The following is a 16,234-nucleotide window of genomic DNA, read 5'->3' on the forward strand; positions in this document are numbered from 1 at the left end:
TTCTTTCTTTTTCAAATTGATAATGTACCGAAGCGAAAGCCAGGTGTCAAGGTTTTTAAATAGCGCAATTAGTTACGCTTCCTGTCTTTAAAGTTAAGTACAACCATGGAAGAACTACGAGATGGAACAGCCGCCTAGTGTTGAAAAACCTGTCGTCCAAAAACTTGAATACCCCCTTTAGATTCCTCCTCCCTTCCTAAAGGTGGGCGCGTGGAAACGGTGGAAAGGCTGCGCGCGTCGGTTTGCGCGCTCCAGACCAATTTCAAAGTTTAGTGACGGTTTAGTGACCAAGGCTTACGCCACTCTCGCCAAGTTTCACGAGTTACGTAGGGTTCGGCTCGGTTAAAGTTAATTTAGAAATTATACAAAAGCAAAAACATGGTAATGAAAAATTGTGTCTATAAAGGCTGCAGAAATGACTCGCGATATAAGGATCGCGAGTACATGGACGGTATTTTTTTCATACGTTTCCCTAATATAAAGTCAAACATCGAGAAATGTAACCGATGGATTTCCGCTTGTGCTAGACCAGAATTTTTGACGTTAGAAGCGTTAAAAAAAAGAATGTGAGTTTAATTTGATATCGGAAGTATTATTAGATAATAAAACAATATATATTTGTTTATAGGTTTATTTGTTCCTTTCATTTTCTGGGTGGGGCTGGCCCAACAGAGGAAAATCCAGACCCACTTCCTTTTCACGATTACTGTATTGATGATACTCACGAAACATGCAAAATTGAAATCTCTAAAGAACCTCGAGAAGAAACAGAGCTTATTAAAGAACCTTCTTTGACTTTTGAGAAATGCAGCATGTCCATTGATAAATCAAGTTTGATATTAGAAGTAGTAGAACCTAAGCTGAACTTAAATCAAGATTTAAACATCGATGAACCGTCTTCGGTCGTCATAGAACCTGCTTTGAGCAAAATTGAGCCCATATTAACTGTTACTGATCTGTCTTGTGACACTGAACCAAGTTTGATGGAAGAACAACCTTGTTTAGGTGGTGCTGCGAATAAATTTCAATTGGATCATCTACTGTCTTCGATCGCGACTGATGCTACGGATCTTTTAAAGAAATTCATCCATTATCAATATTTTGCAAGTTTAAGTGACCTTATATGGACAGTTTCTCGGAATGTTGATTCCTGCTTAAGCATTTTTAAAGTAAATAGTCCACATTATTGTGCTATTGAAATAAAAATTCAAAATAATTTAGGGTTTGAAATTCTAATTTATGGAAAAGCACTTGAGAAACATCATTCATTATTCCAGTTAGAAACATTTCCTAAAACAGCTGCCACGCTTGGCACTTTACTTGATCTACTGGATTACATAAACTCATTAACTGTTTGTGAAGGAAGCGGTTTAGATTCACGAGAGACTAGATATAATAAAAAATTTGGTCATGCAAATGTATATACAAGGATCCTTCATTCCACTAAATGTGAGGGACTTGTTAAGAATGAGACCAATCCAAGTTGTAAAAATTGCAAAGGTTTTAAGCGTGCTCAGCTTGCAAAACAGAAAAGAGCTAAATTAAAGGAATTAAATACACTTGTAAGTAAAAAAGGACCTAGAAATTATCGGGCTATGTCAAGAGAGGACTTAGTGGCAGCATTGTCAGAGAAAAATCGTCAGAATCGAGAAAAAGACCGCCAAATTAAACAATTGAAGAAAACAATTAAAACTCTTAAGCAATCCCTTTCAGAAGAGCCAAACTTTTTGTTTGGAGAGGCGATTGACGAAGACTCGTTCTGCACCAAAGAAAACTTTTTACGCCTTTTGTTAAAAGAACAATTGAAATTATTAAAAAATAACAGGAAGAAACCCAAGCAGTGGCACCCTGCCATAATAAAATGGTGTCTGTATCTTCGTACTAAATCACCATCAGCCTATGAAAATCTACGAGAAGTACTCCCACTACCAGCTAGTCGAACGCTTTGGAAATACTCGTCAATTTATTCTACTAAAAGTGGTTTCACAACTGAGACTATGACGGAGATGAGAGGCAAAATAGATTTGGACAGCTGTGATGAGCACCAAAAGTATTTTTCACTGATTGTGGATGAGATGAAGATTAAAGAAGACCTCATTTATAAAGCGAGCACTGGAGAAATTGTAGGGTTTTCTCATTCAAGTGAATCCGGAGATATGTTAAAGAAAGCCGAAAATGCCAGAACTGGTGCCATTAGTTCAGAAGAATTACCTATTGCATCACATGTTATGGCATTAATGGTTAGAGGCCTAACAACGAATTTCAAACACACCTTGGCTTATTTTCCATGCCATGACATGAAAACTGACGAACTGTATTTAATAATACAGGAAGCAATTGAGATTTTGGAAAATCATGGTTTTAAAGTGTTAACTGTTGTTTGCGATAAATCAGCTGTAAATCAGAAATTAATCAAACTATGTACGCGCCCTGACCCAGAGACAAACGTTCATTATAAAGCACCAAATATATACGCAGGACCTGGAGAAGAAAGAAACATTTACTTTATCTCGGACCCTCCCCATCTCATGAAGACCGTACGAAACTGTTTCTCAAAGAGTGGTACTGAAAAAAAAACCAGATTTCTAAGAAAAAACAATAAAAATATTCTGTGGTCGCATGTTGTTGAAATGTATAAAAAAGACTGCTCTTCCCAATTACGATTGTGTCCCAAGCTTACAGACAACCACATCTACATAAATCCGTTTTCTGCAATGAAGGTGAAACTGGCAACACAAATACTAAGCAACACTGTTGCGGAGGCAGTGGATGAATTAGTGGGGGAAGAAGCATCAGAAACTGTCAAATTTCTCAAGATTTTCAACTCTTTCTTTGATATATTAAATTCAAGAAATATATCCCAAGGAAAATTCTCTAGAAATGCATATATAGAGCCATTTAGAAGTACCAATGATTGGAGATTTACGGTAAGTTTAAATTTATTTCTGTTTCCAGTTGGTAAAACATTATTTACGTTTTATAAGTGGCTCGAAGAAACCTTTTTGGGATACTTGCGAGATTGGGCTAAAGAAGCAAATGAAGCTGATGTGCCAGAAGAAGGGAAGCTGATGATGCAACTAAGTAGGGAAACGATCGAAGGAATTCACACCACAGGTTAATATGGTTTTCATGGTTATCCTATTTAATTTACGTTACTTTATACTTATTGATAAAATCTTACAGTCTACTCTATTATTGAGGCTGTGAAATTCTTGCTTAGAAATGGAGCTATGTTTGTGCTAACAGACAAATTCAACCAGGATCCACTGGAGAGACATTTTGGAAAGCACAGAAGAGCGGTTGGTTGTCATGAAAATCCATCTTTATTGGCTTACAGCTATACAGAAAGGAAATTTAAAATAATGCGCGTAGTTTTAAGTAAACCTAGAAATGGAAATTGTGCTCGTAAGAAAAAGAAGGTTTAAGCATTTTAATACTTTTTTTTTTAATAAATTTTGAACATTAAAACACAACTTTGAGTTTTTTAGTTTGAGATCTTTGATATCACATTTTGTAAAGTTTCTAGCAAAATTTGAAAGCACAGATCTTGGTTTTAAATTAATTTTTAGTTTTGGTTGCTCTCTTTAAGAGCTTTTCTACAACCCTTTTTCTGAGAGAGAGTATCACTGTTAATCTTATTAACCTTTCTCTTATAAAAATCTTTCATGGCTTTACCTCTACAGTTGCAAAATGTATCAATGACTATGTTAAAACATTTTTCCCTATTCTTTTCATTGCCACTTCCCCATAAATAATTCCACCTATCTATCACAGATTTTGATTTTAATGCATTTATAACATTTTCCTTCCTGTTTGAGTTATCTTTCAATATAGATTGTTCAAAAATTGGTGCAGTTATGCTTTTGATTAATAGGAAAAATTCAAAAGCTCTTGATTTTAATACTAGTAATCCTCCTCTTGTTAACCGTTCACTCCAAAGTGAATACTCATGAGGTTTTTCACCCTCTTCAGCAATGCAACTTTCCATAAGATGGGGTTCATCAAATTTACGCGATATTTTTTTGAGAATGTAGCCACCCAAATGATGTACAACTTTATCTTCTTTATCTTTCAAATGTTTGTCATTTAAAAATTTTGGATCTATAAATTTCTTTGGTTTCAGCTCATTAGCGGCTGGTTTAAGCTCAACCCATTTTACTTGTAGTGTGACAAAAAATCTTCTAAGCCAGTTATTGACAATGATGTGTTGTTTAAAAAGGAGCAAATCGTTAAAACCCTTTACTGTGGCAAATGAGTTTAAAATTGCATCCTTAAATTCCTTCTTTCCACGTAATTCTTGAGTATGAACCAAAAATGCGTATTTGTCACGTATTTGGTAGTCATTCAAAACTGTTAGTAGTTTTATCGTGTCGTCAGTTATTTTTATCTCATCAGGGTTCTTGATAATGTTTTCAATAACGTCTTTTACTATGACATCAGAACTAATCATGTTACATGATGCCATACTTTTGGAACATCTTGCTATCAACTCTTCGATATGATCGTGGAAAAAGGTTTCATTGAAATCTTTAAATGGAACATCAAAAATTAGGAAAATTTCTGTCTAATAAGAAATAAAACAGCTTTTGAATATGAAGCTAGCCCCCCCCCCCCAAAAAAAAACATAACCAAAACAAACCATTCTTATCAGAGTTTTTAACTGAATACAAGTTGTATTTGTTTCTCGGCATTGCATTTGGTGTCCCTGCGACTGATATATCATTTGCCTTTAATACACTCAAGTCTATAGCATTATCTTTACCGTCTTTTGGTAAACTAATGGAGCGAACCTGGGAAACATTGGTTTTCATGTTTATTTTAAAAATTAAAATTAACATAACACTAGATATACTCACATTTAAAACACTACATCCAGTGTCATTAAATGAATCTGGATCTGGGCACCGTTCTGTTGGTCCCAGTCCACCAGGGAAATGCTTAAAGCACACATAATGATGTTTTTTTATCAGATCTGTCGTTAAATCTGTTCTTCCGCATGCCGTTATCCATTTTTTACATTTTAGATACTTAGTTTTAGGTTTCGGAAACGTTACGAATCCTACACTACTAAGTTTACTGTTGTTTGTACAACCTTTGTAACAACATTTTTTATAGTTCACCATGTTTAATAATTACTCTTTTACCCCATTACACGACTACGCTAGCCCTAGCGAAACTGCGAATGCAAAACCGGTATAAAATACCTAAGCCTTTGCGGCTTTAAACGTCAACTCTAACAGCTGTAACCAATAACAAATCAGAGGCGCGCGATTGCGCAGACCGAACTTTCTGCTCCCACTATCTCGGAGAGCTCTCCTACGTCACTCGCTTCATTTCTGGTAGAGGCTCCGCTATCTTCGCCGCCGTTCCATCTCGCCTGGTTCTTCCATGGTACAACTTCCAAAAGAGAGAAGAGAGTCAGAGAAAAAAATTATGATTTTTAGACAAGCGTAACGTATTGGGAAAAGCGGTTTCAGCTACCCGTCTTCTTCTTTCTCTCAAGATGCTTTTTAAAAACTTTTCTCTCAAAGTCGTTGCATTGCAATGCATGCCTTCTCGTATTTATAGTTTTAGTTGCTGGGCTTACGCGTTGTTAAACATGGACCTTAGATATATATTCCATAGGACCGGAATATACCCTAGCGTTGTAGTATATCAAGGTTATTTCAAAATTAATTTCAAAACTTATATCTCTCTGTTTAAACCTCGACACGACGATGGGACTTGAAATATTTGGATCTTTAATATTTATGTAAGGTATATCAAGGTCTATTTCAAGAAATGACGTCACTGTTTAAAGGTGAGTGGGTACCCAAGGGGGGAGGGAGTAATTAATTAACGTACTCAATTTTACACTAATTTGATTGTAAAATAAAAATAATAATAATTTTCTTCTGATCCTCTTGGGAATTAAAGTCCATGGATATTTACTAAGAATATGCGGATATTTGGGTGGAGCCGGGCTTAGCTTAGCTTAAAACGAGCTATTAGCTTAAGCCTAAATGATTCTAGGTTAATTTTGTTACACGCGCGTTTAATTATTATTGTAAACTTAAATTAGAGATGACGATAATTATTATTTTAATGGTTTATTTTCTTTCTCTTTTTCTTGACTTTGGTAGAGGTATTCAGCTCGTTGATGATTCCCGGTTCTCCAAAGAGTAAAGAGACACTAGGAGGGGGAGGTGTCGCTATCATTTACACCGAAGGTAACAGCATCTATTTGGATCTGGAATTCAACGGAATTTTTCTACTAACAGGTACGTACGTATATGTAATATTCAGTTTGTTCCCCTTCCCGCCTTTTACGTCATTCCCTCCGCGCGCGTGCTAGAATATGCAGGAATGCGCGCGCCATAATAAAAAGGCGCGCAAGAAAAAAAATAATAAAAATTCCCGCCAATAATCGGTAAAGCGCGAGAACGAAAAGCAAGGAGTATTTTAACGTATAAATAACCTGGAGTTGTATTTGTTTAAATGGGGTATCATCTTGGGATATGTACGGCGAAGGTTGTAAGTGAATTAACAATGCTCTGGAAGCTCTGCAAGGTGTTCCAAAACGAGTGTTAGGACCGAAGTAATTTTGGGTCACCGTTAAAAGTGATATTTCCCAATTTCGCCTCCTCTTTTCATTCTTCCATTTTCTCTATTCCAATTAAAATAATATCCCAGGGGGAATTAAACTTTAGTTTTAATGCGTAAATACTACTATCTTATTCATTTTCCTTCAAAGTTAGAGTTGGGAATGTAAAATGTCGTATTAAAATGTAAATGTTGTCAATTTCCAAGCGTTTGAATTTACTTAAGAGGAGAGGCAACGCTCTTTATTATGGAATAGTCGTTAAAATTAAGGAACAACCCAAAATGAAAACGGAAAAAGCGGAACATTTCCCCCTAAGTTGAAGCGCAATTGATAAATAAAACCTGGGATTGTGGTATATTTTTTCGAATGACTACGCCATTTCTAGCAGGTTTTATAACCAACTGCTCTTTTTGAGCCAGAATTTGGGGAGATAACTGAGCTCGAATTATGCCCAAATGACTATTCACCGAAATAAAAACAAATTCCTCTGAGAGATACCCCGTAGTTTTTTCTAGTACCAAGGCATTTTTTAAATATTTTTTGCTAAATTCCATTAGCAATTTTCCTTTTTCTCTGTGATATATTCATATTTTTTTTAGAAAAAGGAGCCACGAAATTAAATGAATCGTAAACCTTACGCAAAATTATATTATAATTTTTTTTGCTTTCCTTTACTATTTAAATAATTGGAAAATAATTAGTGTGGTTAAAATAAATACGCCTCATTAACCCTTTGGTGGTATGTGTAACGTAGTTCATCGTCCAATTGTTGCGGTTTTCCCATCTCCTGTAAATTCCAGAGCTCATGATGAGGATGGCACTGAGCCAAAGTTATTGACGATAACCAAGGCTTATATTTAAAATTACGGTGAAAAAATAATAAAAAGGGTTAAAGATTTTTCACGCGCATTCCCGCGGTATTTTTCTCACGTGATTTGTTCTATTCTTGAAATATAGTCTTAACTCGTTAAAACCACGCGCATTCCCGCGGTTTTTTTTCGCGCGTGATTTGTTCTATTCTTGAAAAATAGGCTTAACTCGTGTTAAAACCACGCGCATTCCCGCGTGATTTCTTCAATTCTTGAAAAATAGGCTTAACTCGTGTTTTTTTAGGCTTAATAAAATTGGTATATTTTTATAGCTCGGTGCAAAAGGAGTATTATCTAGCGACTTTAAACATTGATTATTATTTCAGACAGTCTTCGCGTCCCAGTTTACGTGCAGTTAATGAACACAACTGTAGAATCGCGACCTCAAGCAGTTGAATCGAGCGTCGTCTGGATTCCCAAAGTGCACCCGGTAAGCAAACATTAATTTATATTTCTTAATGAACTGGAACGAAAGTTAATTAAAAAGCTCGGCCTCTCTATTTTCTGCCCGTTTCTTTACTCAAGGAGTTCAACGCTATCAGCGCCAAAATGGACTTGGATCAGGACGCCCAATTACTTTTGTACAGCGGACATTTAAGTTTACGATTATCCGCCAAAGATGACGCCATGTTTCTTTTTGGCAAGATCACCGTTAAAGAGACGTGTAATGGTATGTGTTCACTGTATACTTAGTACTTTTCTAGTTTATTGGGGATACGACGGCAACCATAGTATTTATTGCGTGATGGTTCAGGTCAGGTTAGGCTTACGTTTTAGGTTCAATACGGGGTCAGGTTGCCGTTATAAGCCTTTTGTTTATTAACTCATCCTTTCACGTGACCTCTCAAAAATACCCACTCGCCTCCATCTTGGAAAATGTCCGCTCTTAAAATGTCATATATCATGAGATACTTAGGAGGATGGAACTAAAAGTTCCCTATGAAACCAGGAAGCAGATGTAATGTCACCGCGATCCATTACGACTAAAAACTAAATATTTCTTGTCAAAGATCGATACTTATTTTTTTGGGTGTCCCTCGAGTTCTTTCGTTCCCGAAGGGGTTGTTTTTTTCAAGGCACGCGGCCCACGCTCGACCAATATACTATTATTAAAGGATGGATTCGCGACGGAAGTTAAGAATTAAACTTTATTTATCCATAAAAATATCTCGCCCACTTTAGAAATTGGACCTCCCGCTATGATTTTTCCATCCTAAATTCAAATGTCATACGAGTTCACGCACCTATAGAGACAAAATCGCTTCATTTTCTTAGACAAACGTTGTAAATAGATCCTATTTTTTTGGCGCAGTGTCGTCTGCATTAAGACGGAACTTCCGGTGTGTTCATTCCAAAGACGTTAGACAGGACTTCAAAGTTACCAGTCGATTTGTTTCAAGCCCTATTTAAAGTCTTTGGAATGAACACACCGCGGATGTACTCCATCTTAATAAAACAAGATGCCCAACACCTATACTCTATTTTACCCCCAACCTTTGAAACCAGCAGGTTCTATTTCTATTTGGTTTTCAAATTCGCGTCGTCTGCTTTTTCCCCCCATATTAATAGTAATAAGCCTTTCCTATATTATAGGCTTAACTTGGAATGAACACACCGCGGATGTACTCCATCTTAATAAAACAAGATGCCCAACACCTATACTCTATTTTACCCCCAACCTTTGAAACCAGCAGGTTCTATTTCTATTTGGTTTTCAAATTCGCGTCGTCTGCTTTTTCCCCCCATATTAATAGTAATAAGCCTTTCCTATATTATAGGCTTAACTTCAGTGCAAACTGACCCTGTACCTTTCGTATATTTTCTCGTGCGCACGCGCTTTCAAATTCCTATAAAATCTTTTCAATCCGTTCAACAATACCTTGACCTAGAAGAATGACCTTAAAAGGGGTACACCCGGCGCTTGTATTCGATGTCAAGTGACACTGGTTATTACCGCATAAAACCCGGAAGCATTGATTCGTCTATTTTTTATTATACAACTCGGATATTTATGACACGAAAAGAAAAAATTGGATTTGCTTGACAGAAGTAGCTAGTTTTTTTTTGTGAAAATTCTTTTTAAAAGAGTCGAGTTTTTCGGGAAGGGATGGGGGAGGGTTGGGGGTGGAAGGGATTGACATTTCACGCCCTCTCATTTGCATATCGAGGTCTCGAGTCTCGACCCCGCCAAATGTTAATTCCGCGTGTCTCTTTTTACTACTTACCAGTACAACATTTTATCACCTTGGCATTTTTGAATTCATTCCCCTGGTTTTTCATTTCAATTTATTTTCTATTTTTTAAAATAAATAAGTTCCCCTAATTTGTTGGCAAATATTCTGAAAGAGGTGGAACCATTTTGATTTTTTTTTCCCCAACCAGATTTAAATATATTAAATTAAAGGGAATGTAAAGTCCAACATTTAAATTAACAAACAAGCCGTCGCGTGCGATAATGGAAACTTTTTTTTGCCTTAATCCAAGAAATGGCGTCGGATTTCAAACGGCAATTAAAAATAAAAAAGTTTTGAAGAAAAAAAAATTCTAATAATTCAGTTTCAATTATAGTGTTTAAGCGTCTTGGAGCGACGAAAATGTCATGGAAATTAGGGTTCGGGTCTTAACAATAATAGGGTTTACACGAATATTAGATTTAACTGGAATTAATACAATTATTTATTTCCATGTTGAATTTAATTTAATTAATATTTGATTCCTTCTAAACCACTCAAAGGCTATACTCGCTCCGCCTACCCAATTATTATAAATAAAATACTCCATTAATTTATCTAATTTAGCTCAAAGTAAAAAGGATTTATATCGGCAGATATTGTTTATATAATTTTAAAATCTCCAATTGTTTTTTTCCCCTTTCAAACAATTTTATTTTATCCTTTGGCGTATTATTTAAACTGGTAATTATTACCATAGGAAATATTTTGGCTCGTTATCACTTATTAAAGGGGGGGGGAATAAATCGCGAGTGATGTTTGCCGACTCTCAAATTATAACTAGCATCCGCCGACCGACCAATCTTTTTAATTTCAACCCCTTAAATTCGGTATTTTTTCTTTTTTGCCAAAACAGTACCGGTTTATTCCCGGTTGGTAAACAAGCGGGGACGGTGTGTATTAAACCCCCGCGGCTAACGAGACTCTTTCAATCACTGCTTCACCCCCCCCTGTTTTTAAATCACTTCTCAAAATGATGACAAGTCTTCAAAGATACTGAGAGAGAGTACACAATTAATCAAATTGTAAATGATGAAATTAATGGCAAGGGATAGCTATAGGTTAGCTGTGTAGGAGGTTTAATTACTCTTAATTACCATCTGCTCGGTTTATTTAACCCTAAACAATATTGAAACATTTTAATTATTTTAATCAAGATTGAAATTTAATCTCAATTATTTTAATTCATCTTCCAGTTTTCCAAGCTACTATGACGTTAGAAAATACGCGTGGCGAAGCTCCAACACCGCCCGCTTCCATTTTGGAAGGTGGTTTCGCGCCACCCATGACCTCTAACCCTTGGACTAACAGTAGGAGTCCGGTTGGTACAGCCGTCGTTACCTTGAGACCCGACGGAACGCTAGGATACTCGGTAAGTTCGTGAACTTTAACTTCTAACCCGGCTTTCTTGTCAAGTTTTGACTGTTTTGTTTCTTTAAATATTAATTTAAATGTTGGTGGTGATTTCAATTTTTGTTTTGTAAAAGATTGAATCGGTGGATTTACCCGATCAACCCGTCTTGATTACCTTGGATTCTCAAGATCCGGCCAAGAAAGAGTTTCGAACTTTGCTGACAACTAACGAAACCTTTTTGACAGACAACAAGGTGAGCAACTTGGGAGAATTCTTTCTTATTTTTCTTCCATTCTTTATCTTCTTTATTTTCAAATGTTACACAATGTTTCACAATGTCTGCTAATCACGTTGGGGTTTTGATTGAGTTTGTTTGACTCTTTCACGCCAATAACTTTTCTTTTCAACGGAGACGTCTTCGTTTTCAAAAGGGGGTATAGAAAAATTTTAATTATTTTTTAATTAAGATCCAGATGAATGAGTTTAGTTTAGAGATATTTTAATTTCGCGTAAATGATATAAGGTTTTGTGAAACGGAAAATATATTCTAGGCCTATTACGAAGCTTTGAAAAATCGTTCAATCGCATTTATTATCGTCACTTCGAATTCAATTTTCGTCATCTGATCGAGTCATTGATTGTCGTGTCCACAGATTCTTTTTTTAGCCATATCGTAGTATACGATAGGCTCTTAGTTTGACCCGAGCCGTCGTAGTAGTAGTGGCCGGGGTTGTCGCTTCGTTATCGTCAGATTTTAGCTTAAAAGGAAGTTTATATTACCACAACCCACCCATAGGGGTTACTGGGCTCGGTTAGAGATTTAATTTTAATTAAAATTTTTTTGAGATCGCAGCCGGGATTCGAACCCGGGTCCCTCACGCAGAAGACGGACATTCTACCATTGAGCTATAGAGACTCGATAGAAACCCTGAGTTTTTTATTATTTATTCTTATCTCTAATATGTCGGGGTGGTGTGGGGTGGGGTACCTCTTAATCTGTGGGGTCGGAAACTTTTGAATTTTTATCTGTGGGGTCGGATACTTATGAATTTGTATGTTTGGGGTTTTTATATTTATTTTCTTTTTATGTATGTGCTAATTAAATAGATAACGATTTTCCCCGTTTCGTTCTCGTTCGGTAGCTATCGTCATTTATGTTATGTTTGACTGGAACGTTTTGGCGGTTAATTCATATGTGGGTTTAGATAGAGCTAACATAGTGTTAAAAGAGCGTTATGCGTTTGATCATTTTAGCATTGCTAAAGGTAATTCGAGGGGATAATCACTAAATTGCGTAATCACTATAACTAAACTTTCTCTTTCAAAAGTTTCTGGGCATAAGTCCTTGTTAGAAATTTATAAGATGCGATAAGTGTGCATCGGCATAAGTCTATGTTGTAAACTCATCGAGGGGATTATCACTAAAAACTATCTGTTCTTCGATTCGCCGGAATATTAGAATTACAGCATAAGTAAATTTATACGGTTATAATTTAATCACTGTTTAGAGTAGGGAATCGAGGGGCTATTCACTCTGATTTTATGCACGGTAAATCATTTAAGCATTGAAAAAGATAGCGCTATTCACTCATTAGGGTAAGGTATAGAGGGGTTATCCACTCGTTAGGGTAGGGTATAGAGGGGCTATTCACTCGTACGATATGGCTACTATTACGAGCCCTTGGGCCGTCTTGTCTTTCTTCGCTATTGGTACCTACTTTTCTATTCTTTCTTCCATTTTTTAATACGCGGGCCCAAAACTGAAGGAGAAAACCTCTATGGAAGCTTTCATCCTGCCACCATGATTCATTGTAGGCCTAGAAAAGGTTTTAACTTTCGTCGTATCTCCGCGCTTGCTTTCGGTCGCGATGTATTTTTAAAATGAGATAGAGAATGTGAAAGGATGGAAGTGGAGGAAGGGGGGAAACGTTTGGTGATGGTCGACTTCACCTTCTGTTTCCTCTTCATCATCTTCCATCTTCCTAGGGAGAGAGCGGCGGCATCTTTTACTTTACTTATATGTATATAGAATGTGTTTCCGAAAAAAAGGGTGCGTTGGTGCTATATGGGATGGGAAGTACAGTGGGTGATGGTTTTACTAATGTAACTACTATGACACCCTAAACAAGTTATGAGCATTGCAGGAGTATTTTACGGATGATCCCTTAAATTTTACTAAGAATCTGAACGACAATAATTACTAAATTAATTCAGGGGTCGTCCCTAAAACACAAACACTTGTTCGTGATAACTTGTTTTAGGGGGTGCATCCCTTACTGGGACATTCAAAATCGGCTGGTCATAGTTGATCATTGTTTTCCCATAGACCATCCTAATATACTTGGGTCCGACCACCATTTTTGTGTAACACCCTGTCTAGAAGAGTTTTTGTTATTTTCTTTTTTTTCCTTCTCCCTTCTTTCAATTCGCCGCTACTTTTCGGGAAGGAGAAACGTCACTTAATACCATTATTCATCCATTAGCCATTGGCCGGAACTCCTTGAGGATCGTAGCGTAGGGTAGGGTAGGGTATAGCGCCAATGTCAGACGAGTCCTTTATTCTAATCGCTCTTTATTTTAAAGCGTGCAACCATCCAACCAAAGATTCCATTCTTTCTCCTTCTTCTTTATTTTCGTCTAAACTTTTTTAAGTCTGTAGACTTTCTTTCATTTTTTTTCTTCCCCCCCCCTCTCTCTCTCTCTCTCTCTCTCTCTCCTCTCTCTTGGTTAAGCCTAATTTATTTTATTCCTGATTTGTTTTGGTTTTCTTTTCTCTGAGATTCGAATAATATTGTAAAACCGGATAAGAAGATATCAGCTGTTTGTGATTTTTAAAGGGTTTCGTTTTGTTAAATTGAATTTTGGTTTTTTCTTTCTTTCTTTTGATGAAATAATTGGTTTCTAGGCAATATTCGTCGTGCTTAGCGTATACTTAAGTACATTAATGTTAATTATTAGAACATGAAAGAAATTTCCGCTTTCAATCTTGCATGTGCAATCTTTCAAATTCGCGGTTCGTGTCAAAACATTGGTACCTATAGTATGTTTTGTCTCTAGCCCTGATTGGTTTAGGACCACGTCGAGTATTTATTGTCATTGTATACTTGACAATTAGAGCTTTCTTGAACAAGTGTTGTCGAAATAGAATTACAATAATTTGTTTAGTTAGTTTAGGTTAAAACACGCCGGTTGTTTTTTAGGATGGTGTATGTATATCTTCCAGAATAAGTTTTCTTTTAAGAGGCGAGAAATATAAACAGAAACGCATTAAGGGAGAGCCGCTAGACGCTTAGATGAGATATAGACAAAGAAAACGGTAGAGCCTAAGATTATAATTAAACCCAATAAGTTAACTTCATTACAAGGCTATACTTCCCAATTTTTGGAGGCGTCATGTGTACCAATAGTCAATGGCGGCTCCCATGGAAATACCTCTGTTTAACTTATTAGGATATTATTATTTTCTTATGGTAGTAGACAGAAAGAGCTTTGGTAATAGATTCTAGCACGATCTCTCGGCTCTGGTGCGGGGTCCCCGTAGGTACAATAAATGGGGGAACGCGTTAAAAATAACCACCACGTTTTCCTTCGCTGCGTTTCACGAACGAATCGACTCGCCAGCGTCTACTAAATGCGCTTAGTTACTTTTCCGTCCGTGAAAGGTGTCCGAAACGTAGTAGACTAATTCTCGAAACGTGTAACAACGCCTCTTTTTCCTTTAGGGATTGTCCCCCCGTTCTCGATTAGGCTTAGCGACGTGTGATAAGAGAATGGAGTGAAAACTGCATCAACTTTTGGATCCCTGGCAGCTGCGTGCCTGTGTGTGTGTCTGCGCTGGGCCTTATGTTAGCTGGGGATTTACTATATGCTTTTATCTCATCTTCTACGTCTTCCTCATCCTCCTCCTCCTTCTTCTATCCACGAACCAAAAGGAATCAATCTCTTTTAGGCTTAATAACGCAAACTTTTTCCTATCCGTTTTTTTTTCACACCTTGAAGGTATATATAGGCCTAGGTTTATGGGAAAATCAAGGCCTATTTTTTTAGACCTATTTTTTATACGCTTTGAGCAGGGAGTAAGGAACTGCTTTGAGTTAAATTGTTTTCGAGGGATGAGTTTTAACCCTTCCCTCTCCCCCAGTGTGCCAGACCTTTGGTAGGCCAAAATAGAAAGGTAGTGCTGCTCATCTACTTTAGTATAGAGGTGCGGAAATTTCTACCTCTTGATGATTTCTAAGAAATAACTTGTTTTCTTGACGCCCATGATTAAATCCCGATGACCTTTATACAGGCCTACTTTTGTTCAAATTATGATCAAGAATAACGTTTTATATCGACACTTAACGACGACATTTTCGAGAAAAGCGAAAAAAGGAAAAGGAAAAGTCGTTCGAATCTCGCTCAGTCGTAAAATGACTTGACGCTAACGAAGGTATTTTTCTTTGATACGCTGCAGGTAACGGGATTCTTTCCTAAAAGCACGAAGAACGTGCAAGAAGTCGAGATGCTCTTGAGCGGTGACTTATTCGTCTCTATGTCTACCCCGAGGGGTCCAACTTGGCCGAGGCTTAGCGGAAGAATAAGACAAAGACTCTACACGGACGCTTTCGTTAATGGTGAGACTTATTTCCCTTGATCTCTTTTGTTCCTCTTTATCCTCGGATTGCGACCAATTTGTCGCTCTTCGAGAAAACGAATCGAGATTATTATTTTTGGCAATTGTGACCTTTAACCCCTCCCCTTTCACTTATATTTAATTTAAATTGGAAGCTTAAATTTTTACTGATTTATTGGAGTTTGTAATTGGCACGCGGAATATTCCAAGTCCGTTTCTACGTACCTTTCTAATAATATACACCTTAAGGCGAACTAGAATTCCTAATTGCCTATTTCCTCGAAGGTTGTTAAAAGCATTGTTTAGTTTTCCATCTCTTCTCCGATGTCCTACTCTCTGTCCTTCTCTCTCTCTCTCTCTCGACATCAGGAAACTTTCTCGAAGTCGTATTTGGAAAAGGCGGGAAGAAGCGGAGGCTTCTAACTGTTCAATCTAAAGGGTTGTGTTAGAATGTAATGAAGGGTAAAGGGTTGAAGACGCGCGCCGTTGATGGAAATGCGGGAGGCGAGAAGCGAATCTCCAGACACTCTCTCCTTTAAGAAAGCCTCCATGCAGTGTTAATATTTACCCTTTTTCGTTTCC

The 16,234-nt window shown here is 37.0% G+C and overlaps 3 protein-coding genes across 8 annotated transcripts in view; 2 read left to right on the forward strand and 1 right to left on the reverse strand.

Annotated features, from left to right (window-relative positions):
- LOC149709726 (dorsal-ventral patterning protein Sog-like) overlaps positions 1–16,234 on the forward strand; it is a 94,170-nt gene that overhangs the window by 67,706 nt on the left and 10,230 nt on the right. For both annotated transcript variants that reach the window (XM_089857703.1, XM_089857702.1), the window contains exons 8-13: positions 6,123–6,260; positions 7,779–7,882; positions 7,978–8,122; positions 10,880–11,055; positions 11,171–11,290; positions 15,494–15,653. In XM_089857703.1, coding sequence (XP_089713829.1) covers positions 6,123–6,260; positions 7,779–7,882; positions 7,978–8,122; positions 10,880–11,055; positions 11,171–11,290; positions 15,494–15,653 — 843 coding nt within the window. The remainder of the gene's footprint in view (positions 1–6,122; positions 6,261–7,778; positions 7,883–7,977; positions 8,123–10,879; positions 11,056–11,170; positions 11,291–15,493; positions 15,654–16,234) is intronic.
- Positions 379–3,473, forward strand: LOC149709727 (uncharacterized). 4 transcript variants are annotated; one of them, XM_089857705.1, is made up of 4 exons: positions 379–566; positions 629–2,927; positions 2,985–3,114; positions 3,184–3,473. In XM_089857705.1, exons 1-4 carry the CDS (start codon positions 379–381, stop codon positions 3,423–3,425), a joined length of 2,859 nt encoding a protein of 952 aa, XP_089713831.1. In that variant the 3' UTR covers positions 3,426–3,473. The 4 variants fall into 4 exon arrangements, with proteins under 4 accessions (XP_089713831.1, XP_089713833.1, XP_089713830.1 ...); XM_089857707.1 differs by having other exon boundaries at positions 3,221–3,473; XM_089857704.1 differs by having other exon boundaries at positions 629–3,114.
- Positions 3,421–5,376, reverse strand: LOC149709728 (uncharacterized). 2 transcript variants are annotated; one of them, XM_089857714.1, is made up of 3 exons: positions 4,857–5,373; positions 4,640–4,790; positions 3,421–4,527 (listed from the first exon to the last, which is right to left on the reverse strand). In XM_089857714.1, exons 1-3 carry the CDS (start codon positions 5,121–5,123, stop codon positions 3,566–3,568), a joined length of 1,380 nt encoding a protein of 459 aa, XP_089713840.1. In that variant the 5' UTR covers positions 5,124–5,373; the 3' UTR covers positions 3,421–3,565. The 2 variants fall into 2 exon arrangements, with proteins under 2 accessions (XP_089713840.1, XP_089713839.1); XM_089857713.1 differs by having other exon boundaries at positions 4,640–5,376.

This window comes from Phalangium opilio, unplaced genomic scaffold (assembly GCF_054372755.1).
Source record: "Phalangium opilio isolate 3A_F unplaced genomic scaffold, DU_Popi_V2 ptg000011l_1, whole genome shotgun sequence".
In the NCBI taxonomy this organism is placed as follows: Eukaryota; Metazoa; Arthropoda; class Arachnida; order Opiliones; family Phalangiidae; genus Phalangium; species Phalangium opilio.

Excerpts from the sequence above, each read along its gene's own strand:
- LOC149709727 (XM_089857704.1), top strand. The coding sequence starts at position 379 with ATGGTAATGAAAAATTGTGTCTATAAAGGCTGCAGAAATGACTCGCGA. Across the intron at positions 567-628 it reads GAAGCGTTAAAAAAAAGAAT|GTTTATTTGTTCCTTTCATT; the intron begins GTGAGTTTAATT and ends ATTTGTTTATAG. Across the intron at positions 3,115-3,183 it reads CGAAGGAATTCACACCACAG|TCTACTCTATTATTGAGGCT; the intron begins GTTAATATGGTT and ends AAAATCTTACAG.
- LOC149709728 (XM_089857713.1), bottom strand. The coding sequence starts at position 5,123 with ATGGTGAACTATAAAAAATGTTGTTACAAAGGTTGTACAAACAACAGT. Across the intron at positions 4,528-4,639 it reads TAAAAACTCTGATAAGAATG|ATTTCAATGAAACCTTTTTC; the intron begins GTTTGTTTTGGT and ends TTCCATTTAAAG.